The sequence below is a fragment of the Polyodon spathula genome, chromosome 12 (assembly GCF_017654505.1).
Source record: "Polyodon spathula isolate WHYD16114869_AA chromosome 12, ASM1765450v1, whole genome shotgun sequence".
NCBI classification, from domain to species: Eukaryota; Metazoa; Chordata; class Actinopteri; order Acipenseriformes; family Polyodontidae; genus Polyodon; species Polyodon spathula.
Genome location: NC_054545.1, coordinates 45139702 through 45156411, shown reverse-complemented (window position 1 = coordinate 45156411; position 16710 = coordinate 45139702). Strand labels below are relative to the sequence as shown.

General features: G+C 42.7%; 1 protein-coding gene across 3 annotated transcripts in view; it reads left to right on the top strand.

Moving 5' to 3' along the window:
• LOC121324067 (zinc finger protein 385D-like) overlaps window positions 1-16710 on the top strand; it is a 95584-nt gene that overhangs the window by 32192 nt on the left and 46682 nt on the right. For all 3 annotated transcript variants that reach the window (XM_041265508.1, XM_041265509.1, XM_041265507.1), the window contains exon 2: window positions 534-797. In XM_041265508.1, coding sequence (XP_041121442.1) covers window positions 534-797 — 264 coding nt within the window. The remainder of the gene's footprint in view (window positions 1-533; window positions 798-16710) is intronic.

Genomic DNA, 16710 nt, shown 5'->3' with positions numbered 1-16710 from the left:
CCTTGAGGCAACTTGTGTGAACTGCATCTCCAGGCAGTTGATTGACAGTGAAAGCACAGTGAAACTATATACACTGATTGTGTATGTCTGTCTCTGTGGTAAACACTATAGCTGCCTTGAATGTTCACGTATCATTTATCATAAATCTCCTGTGGCGATTGCATGTGGTTATAATCTGATAAACTGTTGAATTTGTAATCTATGGGTCAGTGTAGTCCAGGATATGTGTGTGCATTGTTCTTATGCCTTGCTATTACTTGTATTTGCTTGTGTGGCTATAAGGCAGTATGGTGTGTTAAAATGTCAGCACCCCTGATGAGAGGAAAATTTGCTTCCCTTGATTTGGTGCTCAGTTGTAAAGGCGAGGGAAGGACAGCTTTTCTTGTTTTGAAATTAACACGGTAGTCAATGGTCTTATTTAATACCTGCAGATAAATACTTCTTCAAGTATCAGCAAAGACCTACTTGGCAGCACCTGAGACTGAGAAAGAGCAGACCCCTTTATTCCTGTATTTGTTCTGTTTTTTTTAAAGGAATGAAGCGGCCTTTGAGCCCCGCGCCACTGGGGGAGAATGGCCTGTTGGGGGCCGGCTCAGAACTGGGTGACGTCACGGAGCCACACCCCGCCTCCTCGGAGCAGCGAGCGAAGAGGGGGAAGAAGCATCAGACCTACACCCTCTGTGAGGTGTGTAACATCCAGCTGAACTCCCAGGCCCAGGCCCAGATCCACTACAACGGCAAGTCTCACCAGAAACGACTCAAGCAGATCAACAAGGGCAAGCCAGCCAGCAGCCAAGGTAGGACACTTCAGTCAAACTGCAAAGATCGCCCCGGGGCATTGCAATACTGTCCAAACGATCCACGATCCGCACACCTTGAAAAGATCAACAGTCACCTGGTGTCACTGTGCTGACCGTTTTATTATTTATTATTTTATTATTTAGTTTGGATTGGTCAAATGCAATCTAAATCAACTCTGGGATGAACAATTTTAAAACCAATATTCCAGCATTTTGATTTATCTGGAAAAAAAGCATAATTTAGTAATCAGTAGTAATATAAACCTGAAATCAAATTGCTTGTTGAAGACAAGAAAGAACACGTTGATCCGGTCATATATAAATTCTGTTATGCCGACAAATACAAAGATGAACATGCATTTAAAGCGTGTTGAAATATTCAAATGTCTAGCCCAGCGCTAATCTAAATGGTCCTAGAATTGTTTTTATGATCAACATTCATCTTCTGCACACCTCCCTTTGTCTTTAAGCCCCAGTGTCATTGTAATTCTATTTACGCTGCAGATATAAAGCCGAGGTAATTGTTAAAGAGTGATGGGCGAGCCAGGGAATAGCTGCCTTCTATCAGTACGGCTTTGCAGCGCTGTGTCACTCGCCCGTTAATAAAAGCGTGTGAGTGGTTACTGGACATGGTAATAGTGTTCAAAAAAACATGAGCGGTGGATTGTACTGGATTAGCAGCACCCAGCATGGTTGTTAATGGGAATGGCTGTGAACTCACTGATTATTGACTCATTAACCGGAGCGATTTTCTTTTTCTTCTACATTTGTAACTCTCTGTTGTGCTGCCTTGATATTCATGCTGTGGATCTGACTTTGCTGGGTGGTGAAAAAACAGTTTTGGAAAACAGCTGCCCTTGGTAGTTCTTGGGGAAATCCATCATGCTTAACTACGTGGTCAGTATTCTGTCTGCCTGCTGTCAGTGACTGGGTTATGTGTGTGCTGTTTTACGCTTTCCAGATGCCACAGGCCTCTGCGGCCGTCATCTTACACACCACCTAGATTCTACCCAATTTACAGCCAATTATCAAAAATCTAACTGCTCTGGGTCTTACGACTGAATAGGGATTACAAGTTCCAAAAACCTCACAGTTATGCTGCAAGAGCCCAAAGTCAAAAGGCCAGTTGTGCAGGTGACAGATTCGTTATAGAGATACCAAAAGCTGTTAATATAAGTTGCAACTAATGTGATATGCAGGGACCTTTATGCAAGTCATTCTGTCCATTCTAGTAACATTGAACAACCTGCCAGTCGTACCGAGTCCTAAATACAATGGGAACTAATCATTGAACTGCAGTGGAAATGCAAGGAGCACCAAGGTCATGGTTTGTCACACAGTATAGATGCCCATGAAGTTGCATCCCTTTTCTAGCCAAGGCTTGCCTTTGTGGTTAAAGGAAGGAGTTCAAATCACTCCCCCATGTGCAGACAGCAAACCAATCAGTGGCTGAGCATGGATTTGAACCCAGGGCTTCCTGGCTCCCAGCCCTCTCTCCTAACTGCTGGGCTACACCGTCTCTGTAATCAGAGTTCCTCGAGGATTCTAGATTTTCACAAGCAGGTGTTTTTGCTGTGGCTGCAAGCCAAGTAGCACAAACAATAGCTGTGTGAACGACGGTTCACAAACGACGCTCCTTTTAAAAGATGGCCCGTTCTTCGTCTGCCGATGATTGACAAGCGCTGTAATGACAAGTGACAAGCTGTCCACCCGGCACCAGTATGGCTCTGAAGTCTGCCGTTGATTTCCTACTTAAAAAAAGAAACGGCACCAGCCAGCAAAATGAGCTGTCTGCACTGTTAATGTAAGAGACCCCCGACGCTGCAGAAACGGCTGCACGCTTGATGGAAAGAAACGCTACACTGATTCATAGATTATTTGTTTGCAGTCCATAAGCTCGGATGATTAGTAGTTAAGTGAAGGGACGGTTGTTGTTGTAGCGAAACAGTACTCGGGGGAAGGCAACGTGGCACAGCAGAGAGAAAAAATAAACAGCCCTGTCATTTCTGGAGGATTGGTGAGTTCTCAGAATAGCCCTGGCAGACTGGAATTCGCCAAAAAAGACCCCAGTTTGGCTAAATGCAGCTGGAGCTAGTGAAATATATTTTCATTAACAAAAGTGATCTCCGGTACTACAGTAAGCTACAGAATTCTCTGTTTGCAAGCCCTAATTTCAGGTACACCTGGGCAGTGAAATTGTACCCACCCCTACAACACCTTCTTCCCAGTGATTAACCAACCACCAGTTGCTTCTCCTGTTGACTGACTGGCTTTGCAACCAGTAACAAGCTTTGACTGCCTACAGCTGGTGGCGCCTCTAGACCTATGCAACTTATTGTGGTTTTAGTGTAGTATACAATTATGAATTATTAATCATTTGCAATATTTTAGACTGACCGACATTTGTATGTTTTTTTACCTTATTAGTAGGTAACTCTACTCCTGCTCTTTGGGCTTGGAATGGGCAGCATGGCACCCCGGGACCATGCTGGGTTTGGCAGTACCAAAATCCCCAGCCACAATGCGAAGGGTTGAATGTACATGGTTAATTAATGCCTCATTAATTCCATTTATTTAAACATTAAGTTTAAAGTTGTGTAATAAGATCTTTAGTACTGAGCATCTCTAATTCTGTGCAGTGGGGGTGTCTTGTGGGCATAGGGGATTGAATATTACTCGCACCGAGGTCCTCAAATATCCATCTACTGAGGAGGACTAGAGTGGAGGAGTCTATACCATGCCAGTAAAATTATGAATCGTATTGTGTAAAATGTACTTTGTAAATCTTTGTATTATGTGATATAAGAACATAAGAAAGTTTACAAACGAGAGAAGGCCATTCTACCCATCTTTCTCGTTTGGTTGTTAGTAGCTTATTGATCCCAGAATCTCATCAAGCAGCTTCTTGAAGGATCCCAGGGTGTCAGCTTCAACAACATTACTGGGGAGTTGATTCCAGACTCCAACAATTCTCTGTGTAAAAAAGTGCCTCCTATTTTCTGTTCTAAATGCCCCTTTATCGCCATTTGTGACCCCTGGCCCTTGTTTCTTTTTTCAGGTTGAAAAAGTCCTCTGGGTCGACATTGTTTCAATGACTATGACACACCCTGTTGACAGTGTTATGGCAGGTGTTTTTCAGGTTTGAGGCAATGAGGCTGCAGTTTTTTTTATCTGGTTAGACAGATGTGCAGTGCATAGATTCTATATGTGTTAAAATAAAATGAAAACTATATATGCACTCGATTTTCAAACGGCAGAAAAGATTCTGACAGATAGAATTTGTTGCATGTTTACATTGTGCTATCAGTTTATATACAGTAATAGGTTTCAAAATTGTGGACAAGCCAATATTTTATTTGTTGCTTTAATATCGTCGCCCTAAAGCGATAAATTAATTCTGCTGTCAACTCCTGAGCACGTGTGTGTGCAGGTGTGTGCGTGTGTGTGTGCGCGTGTGCCTGTGCCTGTGTGTGTGTGTGTGTGTGTGTTTCATTGGTAGAAAACCATGGGATTATGAGAGAGTATAAAAGTGTGAGAGAGAGAGAGAGAGAGAGAGAGAGAGAGAGAGAGGGGGGGGGGGGGGGGGGGCAGGCATGACAATGATTCAAGAATCCCATCATTGTTTACTTGGGGCTGTAGAGATTTGCCATCAGATTTTTTTTTTTTAAAGTTCTAGTGCTTAATTCGTCCTGACCTGATTTCACAAGAGCAGATGAGCATGGATCTCTTACATGATGCAGGTTTCTCCAGTTGGGAACATAATTAGGAACAGGAACATTGAAGGGTTATTGGAGGGCATCATTGCATACTGTGTATATTTTGTATAAAAATAAACGCAGGGGGGGGGGGGGGGGGGGGGGGGGGGAATACACTGCCTGCATATTAAAGGCAAACTTTCAGAAGATTAAGTAACAAGCCATATTACACTGAAACAGCAAGCAAAAAAGAAAATTCAATCTGTAGCACACATTTTTGTGTACGTGACTGACTGACATCTTTGATGAAGGACAGTGGGATTGGCAGGTGCTTCTGGTAGCATAAATGACAGATGGAGCAGACTGGCACATTGATAGTGTTATGGCAGGTTGCAATTGTATGTCTGCATTGACAGATGCTCATTTTTTCTGCATGAGACTGCAACACACACAGAAAAAAAAGAAAAACTTATAAAATTGAATTCTGTTTTCAAAAGGAAACATCTTAGAAACATACATATGGGCTTGGATTATGAATACATTGTTAAATGGGTGCCCGCTACAGTGTCGCTGTTCTGCATTAAGTCAATTAACTCGCATTTCTTTTGATGGTTCCCAGCAAAATAAGACCTGCTGTATCTCCAGATCTCCAAACGCTGAAAGGGAATTTTGACAATGAAAGAGCAGAAAAAAAATAACTGAAAAAAAACTCTGTAAATGACACCTGACGTGTGCTCGCGTTTCTCCTGACGTCCTTGCAAAAAGCAGCTTTAAAAGTTTTTGATATGCTCCCTTTTTGTGTGAACAAAGGAGGATCACTGATGCAACAGGCCAGTGCTGAAATGACCATTACTAATATAAGATGATAAGCCTCTGCAGATGGCCTCCCCAGATTTATACTGTAGCACACAACAAGGTTAAATACAGCCGAAAGGAACTGGGACAGCTAATTTATGATGATTATATAAACCAGACACTGCCTTTCTCCAAAGCCTTTGAACCTGTCTGCTGAACGCTGTTCGCAAATCCATAACTCCACTCTTTTTTTATAAATTAGTAGTCGGCAATTATTTTCTTCCAATTTAAAATATCCAATTATTATTTTTAGGCTCAGCTTACCACCCCTGCACTGACTCGGGAGCGGCAAAGACAAACACACGCTGTCCTCCGAAGAGTGTGCCGTCAGCCGACTGCTTCTTTTCACGCTGCAGACTCACCATGCAGCCACCTCAGAGCTACAGTGTCAGAGGACAACGCAGCTCTGGGCAGCTTACAGGCAAGCCCGCAGATGGCCGGCCAGACTACAAGAGTTGCTGATGCGCGGTGAGCTGAGGACACCCTGGCCGACCTTGGCCCTGGGTGGCACTTGGCCAATTGTGTTCCGCTTCCTGGGAACTCCCGTCCACGGTCAGCAGTGGAATAGCCTAGACTTGAACCGGCGACCTCCAGGCTATAGGGCACATCCTGCACTCCACACGGAGCGCCTTTACTGTATGCAACATTTTAATCCCTTTAATAACATTTAAATAATAAGAGGGGACTGCACCAGACTGCGATATTGTTGCGTGTCTAAAAATAATCACAGTTCATTGAAAACTAGCTCGTTTAAATGAGCTTGATTGTGTAGACTCAAGTCAAGACACGTGGCTTACCCTCTGTGTCCTTCCATGATCACCGCCCTGGGAGTGTATATAAGGGATTCTAGTGACAGTGTTAGGGCAGCTCTTTCAATGTTCTGAGGCATTAGTTAATGGTTGATACATATCCTTATACAGTTTGCATGCAGTGCTCTCCAGTGGAATCCCCAGCGAAGACCGGTGACTGCCCTGCCCTGACTGTATGACTCACCCTTCACACCACGCGGCCATGCTTTTACCAGGGAGCACCCCTTGCGTTTTGTATTACCTATATTGAAGTCATTCAGCAATTGTCATGTATCCCCACAGAAGAATTTCAAAAGACGGATTCATCCTTTTGTTGAATACACCCACTTTTTTGTGTGGATTATAGATTTTTAGATGATGATTTATGTGCAGAAAAAATTAAAAAAAGGTTTAGATACACATGTAATTTTTGTTTTTAAAAAAAGCAGTTTAAAGTCGATTTAATCCTGTCTTCAAGAGGACATATCTTTGTAGAAAACGGAGGAATTAGTCATGCAGGCTTGCATTGTAATTCCTGCAGCAATGTAACAATGTTAAATCAGCCTCTGCTACCGTGATTGACACGTGTCATTTTCAAATGCACTTACTCGTTCAGCTGAGAAACGATCATCTCATGTTCTCATCCCCCCTGCCCTCGTGGATTTCTAAATGCTCTGTGTATTGGGCCTCCATAGTGGAAAGGTATCTCTGTCCTTGGTAAATTGCTTTGCTGTTGGAGCAGTGTTAGCCCCAGGCAGTGATCTTAGTGTTTTTCCACACTTGCAGCCCAGTGTCTGGCAGATGCCAACACCTTCCAGCTGAGCCGGAAATGCTACCAGACCCTCCTTCCCACACATCTGGAACAGGGGGTCTGGCAAGGGTCAAATTGAACCAACAGCAGGAAAAACAGTTCACACATTGATAGAGTGGGGGCCACAACCCCAGAGCATTTAATTGTGTATTGAAAAGACTGTGAAGATATATCGAATGAGAAATAAATTGGGACCCCGCAATATTTGGACTGGCATCATTTTTGACAATGTTCAGAAGTTAAAATTGGAATAATTGAATGCTTTGCCGTGCACGGATGCTAATGCTTCATGAACAGGGTCCTTTGTGATTCCAAACAACAGTGCCTGACCCACAGTGTGCTCTGAGTAGGGAAGGAAATCAAACCAGGCTCCCTCCGTCTGTTAGTGCGCCGTGATTTAACCAATTACAAGGGAAATGGGAGTAGAAGAAGAAGAAGAAGAAGAAGAAGAAGAAGAAGAAGAAGAAGAAGAAGAAGAAGAAGAAGAAGAAGAAGAAGAAGAATGAAGTCATTCACCACCAAACACAAGCGATCCTTGTGCTGTAACCATTAACTCCACCCACTCACCTCCCTCCCAGCAAAACAAAATAAATAAACACTTCTTCAGTGTTTGTTTTCAAACAGAATCAATAAAGTACATTCACCTTTATTATAGATCTCACTTCCAGTCCTCGCATGGGCACTGAAGCTTGGCAGATCCCTTGTGTGTACTCTTTGGAGAAATAGAAGGTAGGAAAAGAAAAAAAAAACCTTCTGAAATTCCAATCAAAGGGGCCCGCCAATCAGAGGGTTAGGGTTACAGCAAATTGCTTTCTTAAATGATCCCGAAAACAAGGTTATTGGAAACAGAAGGAGGTGCGGGTTGATTATTAAATGCTATGCATTTGTATATTATACCCTTGTTTCAGAATACAGTAAATCAAGGTGCATTTATATCTCGAGGGGTTTGTAGGTTTCAAAGACCCCGAATGTAAAAGTCTGAACCCCACACAAAAATGCTACTTTTATAACTTGCTGTAAGACACTTGCTCAGTTTTGGTCAGATTTTACTTTTTAAATGTTTCAGCTTTATTTCTTTGTTTCTTTATTGTGGGACTGTAGCTATTCAGTTAGAGGAGGCTGTGTGGTCCAGCCGATAAAGAAAAGGGCTTGTAACCAGGAGGTTCCCAGTTCAAATCCCAGCTCACTCACTGTCTCGCTGTGTGACCCTGAGCAAGTCGCTGAACCTCCTTGTGCTGCGTCTTTGGAGTGAGATGTTGTTGTAAGTGACTCTGCAGCTGATGCACACACCCAGTCTCATATCTTGTAAAAGCGTTTTATGATATGTGATCTGCTATGAAAGGTGCCTACTGACTTTAAATAGTGGCTCTACTGACAGCCATTGACAGTGTCCTCTCATATTAAACCTGGAGGCCTTGCTGTAGGGTAACACAGGCAAAGAAACCAATTTTATTCTCAAGCCGATGCTGTCAGAAACATGACTATCACAATAAATAATGAAAGAGTAAACTAAATATTGATTATCAGCAGTCCGACTGCAGGTGTAGGAATGAGATCCTGTGTTTGAAATCCCACTCAGTCCCTTTGAGTCACTGCATGACCTTGGGACTGAGTCGTTTGACCTGCTGTGGTGCCTCCAGTTGTAACGGGACCCCTCTGGAATTGAGATTTTGAAAATGTGTTTGTGTCTTGAATGCCATGGCGCCTGTGGGAAGCAGGGTTTATTGTATGTTTTAATGAAGTGCCCATTAGAATGAAAGGGATTTTAATAGGATTTAGAAGAATGCATTTGGGAGAGGCTGGTAAAGAACGCTTAAAAAAAAAAGAAGGAAAAAAGCATGTCTATTTCCTTATTAACATAGGAAAAAAATCCTTAAAAACATAAACCTATACATTGTTGCTGCAAGGGTTTGGCATCTCCCCCTGCTGTCCACTACACTAATGGACCAGTATACTGTATCTGTATGGGGGTTAATAACATCCCAAGAGAGTGATGCTTGATATTGTGATATTGAACAGTATCTGTTTGCATTTCCACACAGTGCCTTTGTCCATCTTGTCAGAATGCTTTACTGTGCGTGTCTGTGTCGTTTGCATTTGTGTCCAGAGTCGTAGTCGATGCTCTGTTGCTGTCGTCTTCGTCCGCGTTTTTAGCCTTCTTAAGAAGTAGCTGATAATAGAAGAAGTTCCTAATGCTCTTTTCACTGCATCAAGAGGACTGCGGACTGAATCAGACAGGTGTGCGGGAGATGGGAGTCATGTGACTCAACTTGTGTATTATGCAAGTCTGTCTTGACTACACCGTTGCTCCTTATAGAGAATAAAGCCAGTACTGAGTTCTGGCACGTTCCAGCTCGACTACCCCACTGCTGCCTATAGAGAATAGAACTGGAACTGAGTTCTGGCACGTTCCAGCTCGACTACTCCACTGCTGCCTATAGAGAATAGAACTGGAACTGAGTTCTGATACGTTCCAGCTCGACTACACCCACTGCTGCCTATAGAGAATAGAACTGGAACTGAGTTCTGGTATGTTCCAGCTCGACTACCCCACTGCTGCCTATAGAGAATAGAACTGGAACTGTTCTGGCACGTTCCAGCTCGACTACCCCACTGCTGCCTATAGAGAATAGAACCAGAACTGAGTTCTCGTATGTTCCAGCTCGACTACATCACTGCTGCCTATAGAGAATAGAACTGGAACTGAGTTCTGATACGTTCCAGCTTGACTGTACCACTGCCTGACAGTAAATTAGGGTAAGTGATACCCCAAATGTTTGGGGGGGGTCACATTTCCTGTACAGAAGTGATGATGCTCCTGTGTTGATTATCCCAAACCCTTGTCAATTTCTTTTCATGTTCATCTTAGAAAGATTTTGGAACCCAGATTCTCAAGCGCCTGCTGTACACTGTAACTGGGAGTTTTCAGCTCATTTCAGCTGCCGGTAACTAAAATGCTACAGCATGCAGATACTGCGCAGTAAAAGTGCAGACTGACTATTTCACCCAACACCTTTGCTGAAGTTCAAACCACAGCTGTTTTCTTGTGGGAAAACGGCTCACAAAGATGTCGTCTGACAGATGTTTGCTGCTATGTTATGGTTGCAGCTGTTCTGTGAAAAAGGGGAGCTTTTTTTGCCTTACCTTCTAACGAGTTTGCATAGGGTTTGTAAATTCAACTAGTCACATACTCCTGAGGCAGTAATATGTAGGGTACAATTCTGCACACTCTGTAGATTGGACAATGAGTAGAAGTCCTGATTATCAGAGACACAGCGATTGGAATTCCTGTACACTGTGTTTTCTATGAGTTGCCAAGAATCAAATCTTCATGCTGAAAATCCAAGCTTACAACACTTTGTAAAAGAGTTATAACAGACCCTTAGAACAAAGCTTAATTGAATGAGACAAGCAGGACTTGGGGGCTAATCTACACTTTGTAGATTCCACTGATCTTTTGAGGCTCTTAGTGGAATTCCTGTGCCTTTGAAAGAAGTCGATGAGGAGCATGAACCCAAAACCCCTTCGTTTGTTCAAGTAATCATTGTTGTTTTCAGCTGGGTGGTGGAGGAAGGGGGGGCGGGAGACTTTAGTGTCACACCCCCCCCCAGGGGTGTCTGGCAGCTGATCCAAAGGGCACAGCTGGCCTGTGAGACTGGCTTCCAGACCCTATTAGTTTGTATCGCTTGAGTGGCTCAGCGGACATAATGCCAACTGGCAGCAATGGACTTCGTACCAAGAGTGCATTGGGTAAAAAGAAATATAATAAAAAAACACACCATAATAATGATAATAATAATACTAATAATACAATTAGGAGTGGGTAAATGTGTTTTTCTTATGAAAGTTTAAAGAGGTGCCCAGCTCTGGAGTGCCTTTGGACTGCCTGCTAAGTAATTACGATGTGCATACACAGCAATTAGAGCTCCTTAATGGGAAGTGTTCTAGAAAGATGTATAATTGTTTAATCTCTAGAATCGAAAGCACCGCAATGCATTCCAAAAGATAAAGCACATTAGCGTTACAGTGCATGAACCATGTATTACTTCATGCTTTCATAAAGGTTTCAAGACCTGCGTTCCACCTTATCATCCATAACTAGTAAAAAAACCTCTGAATAGAAATACTAAAAATAAATTTTAATTCCAGTTGAAACGTTTGTCATTGAATTCAAGTTTATTTTAGCATGTCTGTGTTCCAGCTTAAACCTCACCCCAAATTTCCCATGAACAAAATGCACCCTCCCCCTTCCACAACATTGCAATAGCTGCTGTGTAATGTTTATAAACCAGTTTCTTGCACAGTTAGCGGCAGCTGATGCAGCTCTTGAAAAGCGTGCAGATTTAGACCAGCTCCACTGCATAGCATTAGTGTCCAGCCTTCATCGCCAAGCCACGACCACTCTGTTAGAGGACAGTCGTGTCCCTGGCAGCATGGAAACACACTGGGCTGGCATGCCATTATGCAAAATCCTTTGTTTGATGAGGTCATCCTCCGACAGCTTGCTCACGGCTCCCTTGAGACTCCTTCCAGGGCAGTCTTGACATTGAGTCGGGGAGCGGGGTTTCTCAATCCAGGTTAATTCACTAGCCTCTTATATCTTTTCACCTTGGGTTTGAATTCTGCTTTGACATGTTGATATGTTAGGTATTTTCAGTAACATGTTAGGGTTAGGGTTAGGGTTAGGGTTAGGGTTAGGGTTAGGGTTAGGGTTAGGGTTAGGGTTAGGGTTAGGGTTAGGGTTAGGGTTAGGTTGGTTAGGGTTAGGGTTAGGGTTAGGGTTAGGGTTAGGGTTAGGGTTAGGGTTAGGGTTAGGGTTAACACCTTTAAGGAAATAAAAAACAATCCTGTTTCATTATGATCTTTTGGTTCCTGAGCTGTAACAGTGGCTGATTTTATTTGTACCCGCCCGCTGCTGCAAGGAATATCCTGTACGACTCAGAATTGAGGGAAAGCTGGTTTCAAGTTAGTAGGGTTGTATGCCTGTGTCCCGATAAACGACTTTTTTGGCTGATAGTAAAACAACTTAGACTAGCAAGACAACGATGGTCTGCTTTCCGAGTCCTGGAGAACCGAACCCTTTTCGTTCAGTCAGATATTGGCAGGGATGTTCTCTCCGTTCCCGGTTTGGCTCAGTGATGGCATTCTGCACCTTAACAAGCTTTAAACATTTAGGTCAGAGAACACTGGCTGAGTTGTCTAAACTGCCAGCCTGCCAGTCTGGAGACAGGCATTATGATTTTTCTCTGAGGTGTAAAGCAGTGGAGTATGAGATATTGATGCTATTGCAATGAGCTCAATTGTTTACATCTTCAAACAAAGGAATGAAACGAAGACTCATGGCAGTATTTTTAGCCATGAATTCAATTAGCTACCCTTTATAGCCCATTGGGATACCATTATAATCCCAGTTTATTCCCATGAAGAAACTCTAGCAGAACCATTAGCAGTCCACATCAGTAACCAGCAATGGCAATGCAATGGATTTGTAACTAATATCAGTAATCTTATAGGGTAGCACTGATATTGTGCTGACCTACTGCAGTCCACTTTGAGTCTGTATTGGTTCATTGCGATGCTATGGTGCTACAGTATTCATGCAGAAGGTAAAAATCTGTTACCCAGTGTAAATAAGCACATGCAAGTCTTGTATCTGTTGTTTGATGGTGCTTGCAGGGGAGGATCTGTGTGTAAAAAAAAAAAAAAGTGGTCTGAAGTCAAGTGGAAATCTGTCAGCGCTAGTCAGTGTTAGGCAGTCCAGGCAGTCTGGGTTATCTGGGCAGACAAGAAGTCAAAAGAAAGGTAAAGAGAATTTTGATGTTTTCCAATTCTCCAACTTGGAGCGGCACCTTGTTTTTTTTATTTATTAGAAATGATTTCCTCAGGGTTAGATGGAAAGCCCCTTGTTTGCAGGGACATTGTGACGAAAAACAATCAGCTATCAATCGATTAGAGTAAGCAGAATTGAAAACAGCAATCGCAAAAAATAAACTGAAACCCTTTGAAAGGGCTTGTTTTAAAAAGCATAAAAAGTCAGGTGTCAAATTATTACATGGTGCCGTGTAAGCAAATGGGTGCTAAGACTTGTTAGGATACTAGGGAGAGTCAAGTAACAATGCCAAACATCCATTAAATCTTAATCTGTGTAAACTGGGACCAAGATATCAATAATGGATACAATTCCATATGAATTCCACTGGGATTAGGAGCTGTTTTTCCTTTCGATATTCCGTTCCATAATGAATCTGTTATTTTCCAGCTATTGTACCATATTTTGACCATCCTAGGCCTAGTTTCACAAAACAGGTCTACTAAATCCAATTCACTTCCATAAATATATATATATATATATATATATATATATATATATATATATATATATATATATATATATATAAGAGATGAACACATGCACCCTTTAATGGCTGTGTGGATTGAAATTAAACTGGCCCTAGGTTCTTTATTCTGCCAAACAATGACCTACTACTAAATGCTGATGGCTGTCTATGCTTATGAAAGTAGTATCCATGTGAGAGAAAAGCAATCAGCTTCAGTTTCTTTTTTTCTAATGCTTTTCTTTATATCGTTTGTAGTTGTCACAGTGTGGCTGCCACAGTGAATCCCGACTGGCTGCCTAAGAGAGATGGCTGCTTATTTAGTCAAGGTGACTCAATCATTTCCTTGCGTTGAAAAAGCAATTCAAATCCTGGGTTGCTGCTAAGACCCGGACTGGTTAGTCCAGGTGTCTGTAGTAAAGCAAGCTTTGCTGTGATTATTTAGTTATGCATTGTTATCTTCTCGTTCTATTTTTGACACTCTGGCTGAATGATCCCTTGTCTGTGCTCTATCCCTGGTTGCCATACCGACGGTGTCAAGGTCAAGCTGATTGGCTGGAGAGCAGGGATTGAGGGCCAGGGCTGATGATGAGTGTGATGACAGCTAATTAAAGGCATTTACACAGGAGCTGTTTATCCGTGAAGTGCCAGAGCTGAGCAGAGGGCAATGTACAAGTGTGCCGAAGGAATCGGCGCGTCTGCAATGCACTGTGCAGTAGGGTGGACGATGTGGGCAACTGAAACCCACAGTAGAAAAACTAACAGTGAAATACTGCAAAGGTCCCAAGTTTCATCAACTGGAATTTTGGACAATGATTATTAATATGACATAAATTATTCAAATTACATTTCGAATCCATAAAAGAAAAAGAAAATAGCAACGTTGTCTCATTTAAAATGTTATCATTTGCAACCCTTCATTGTACCCCCAGTCACATGTTGATAATGATTAACTTCAGCTTAACTTCACAATTTTAAAAAATAACTATACTGAACAGTGTTTTATAATCCTGCTCACAAAAAAATAGATTTCACGAGCATGAAATGTTTTGAGCATGAGTAATACATTTTTTTTAATTTTTTTTTTTTGCAGAACTAACCCTTATAAAATTCTGTAATGGTATACAGTACATAGGTAAAAGCCTAGCAAAGTGTAGTAAACCCGAGTCACAGCATACAGTGATAGAACATCCAGGAGCATGGCCTCGGAGTTCAGTGAAATGTCCTATCAGACTGTTATGCGTAAGGATATCGGAAATAAAGCACCATAACTTTTTTCACATGGTTGAACTTATAAATAATTAAAGGAATAAAGAACCAGTACTCTATCCTGATTACAGAAAGCTGCCAGGGAAGTTCTCTTAATCATCCCTGCGATGCTGCTTCTGCTTCTGATGATGATTAAAATCAACTTGATGATTTAACTCCCCTTTTCCATTCCAGAAGGGTGGGGGTCTGCAGTTTGCAAGCTTCTTGCCAGACACTCATCCTGGCATTCACCCTGCTGCCAACACACACAGAGTCTCTTTCATTGCCCAAGAATGCTTGAATTCTCGCTGGACGGAGTGGGGGGGATTCATTGAGCAGCTCTGGTCTCTCATTGACCGGCCATCTATACTGGATGTGTATGAGCTGTGCTGGCTGCATAGCTGGAAATACTGGCTGGAGCTGACATGGAGATAGAGAAACGGATCCTGCTTTATGCAGTGGCAGAGCAGCACGGTCTCACCTGCTGTGCTTCTTTTAAATGTCCCTTTTGAAGATTCTTCTTTGTCCTGGTCTGCCTCGAATGAAAAACGCATTCTGTGGTTTACTTTAGATAGCCCTTTTCTATTAAAATCTTGGTCTACAACCCCGTAATATAATAAATTCAAAAATTAAAAAAAGTCCATTTGGCCCGCCTATGCACGCTCGCTTTGGTGCCAGTGTGATCAGTTAGCACTCAGGAGAGAAAAAACTCAAAAACCCTGAACCAGGTTAGCAGGAGAAATAAAACCTCTGGGAATCCGTGACTAGACGGACTGCCCTCTCTCCAGGTGTCTAGCTAAAGGTCTTATTGTGAAAGTGGGTGGATTTCTAGCACATCTTGCAAAGCATTCAACAGTTCATTGCATTTCCCTTCGTGCAGCTGTGTTCTTTGTGCACAACCTCCTCTACCAGCCATGCTGAGTTCATGGAAGAGGCTCATACCTCAAAGCCAAGCCTCTGTTTTGTGAACCGCTACCGACTGAGAAATTGTTCTTTACATCGTTTAAGTTTTGTTGCCGTCTCTAACGGCACCCCGTCCAGTGTAATGCTGTTTGAAATGAGGCATGCTTGCATGCATGCTGTTATTATACCAGCCTTTCATACAGTAGTTTGGATTACGATACAAGGTCATGCACAAAGATACAGGCATAGTGCTTTAGAAGGAAATGCTTGGCTTTTTATGGGGAATGGTACAGGCTGTGTAGAGACTTTGAGATGAGCTGCGTGCATCAATACTGCATCAAAACAGCAAGAGAAAACAAACACATGCAAATTTGATTTCTGGACATGAAAGTGGTTTTGAGGTTCTTATGCGGACTCAAGTCTGAGTATCTTTCTGAGTGCCATGTAACCTCAATGGTACGACCTCTGTTTCTGCTTTTAAGCCTCTTTTCACCTGAGCACATTACAAGGGGTTAATTTTAAACAAAAAGGTACCAGATATTTTAATTAAGGGAGAGGGGTAGTATTTTTGTTTCTATAATGCACTGATGATCTGCGGTAGCTTCCGTAGATGCGTGTGGATTTCGTGCCTCAATGTTGGTGTCGCTAGCTGCATGCCAACCTTTGCCTGGCCGTGTTTTAACATCTTCAGGTTTCAAAAATACCAGTGGCAGGCCGACTAATCTGATGAAGTGAAAAGTGAAGATTTTCTTTTTGTTTGTTTTTCCATGCAGTTAATCATTTTCAAACTGTATAATTCTTGCCTGTCAGACAAAAAGATACCCCTCGACAGGGATTTGAACCACGGTTACATGACTCTCCCTGAGATGTGAACATTCTGAGCCTCCCACACCAGGTTAAGATAAATTTGGAAAATGTTTTGACATCTCGCCCTCCCACACATACCCTCTGCAAACAGAGACAGGAATATAAGAAAAAAGAAGTGAGGAATTATCGGGATGTGAGGGTTGCCATTGTGTCTCAGCCTTCCTGAGGTTTCTTTGTTTTGGCAGCCCGGCAAGTTTAGAGAGAGAGGGTGAGGGAGAGGGGGAGAGAGAGAGGGAGAGAAGGAGAGGGAGAGAGGGAGAGGGGGAGAGAGGGAGAGGGGGGGGGGGAGAGGGAGAGGGGGAGAGAGGGAGAGAGAGGGGGAGAGGGGGAGGGAGAGAGAGAGAGAAGAGGAGAGAGAGAGAGAGAGGAGAGAGAGAGAGGGGAGGGAGAGAGAGAGGAGAGGGAGAG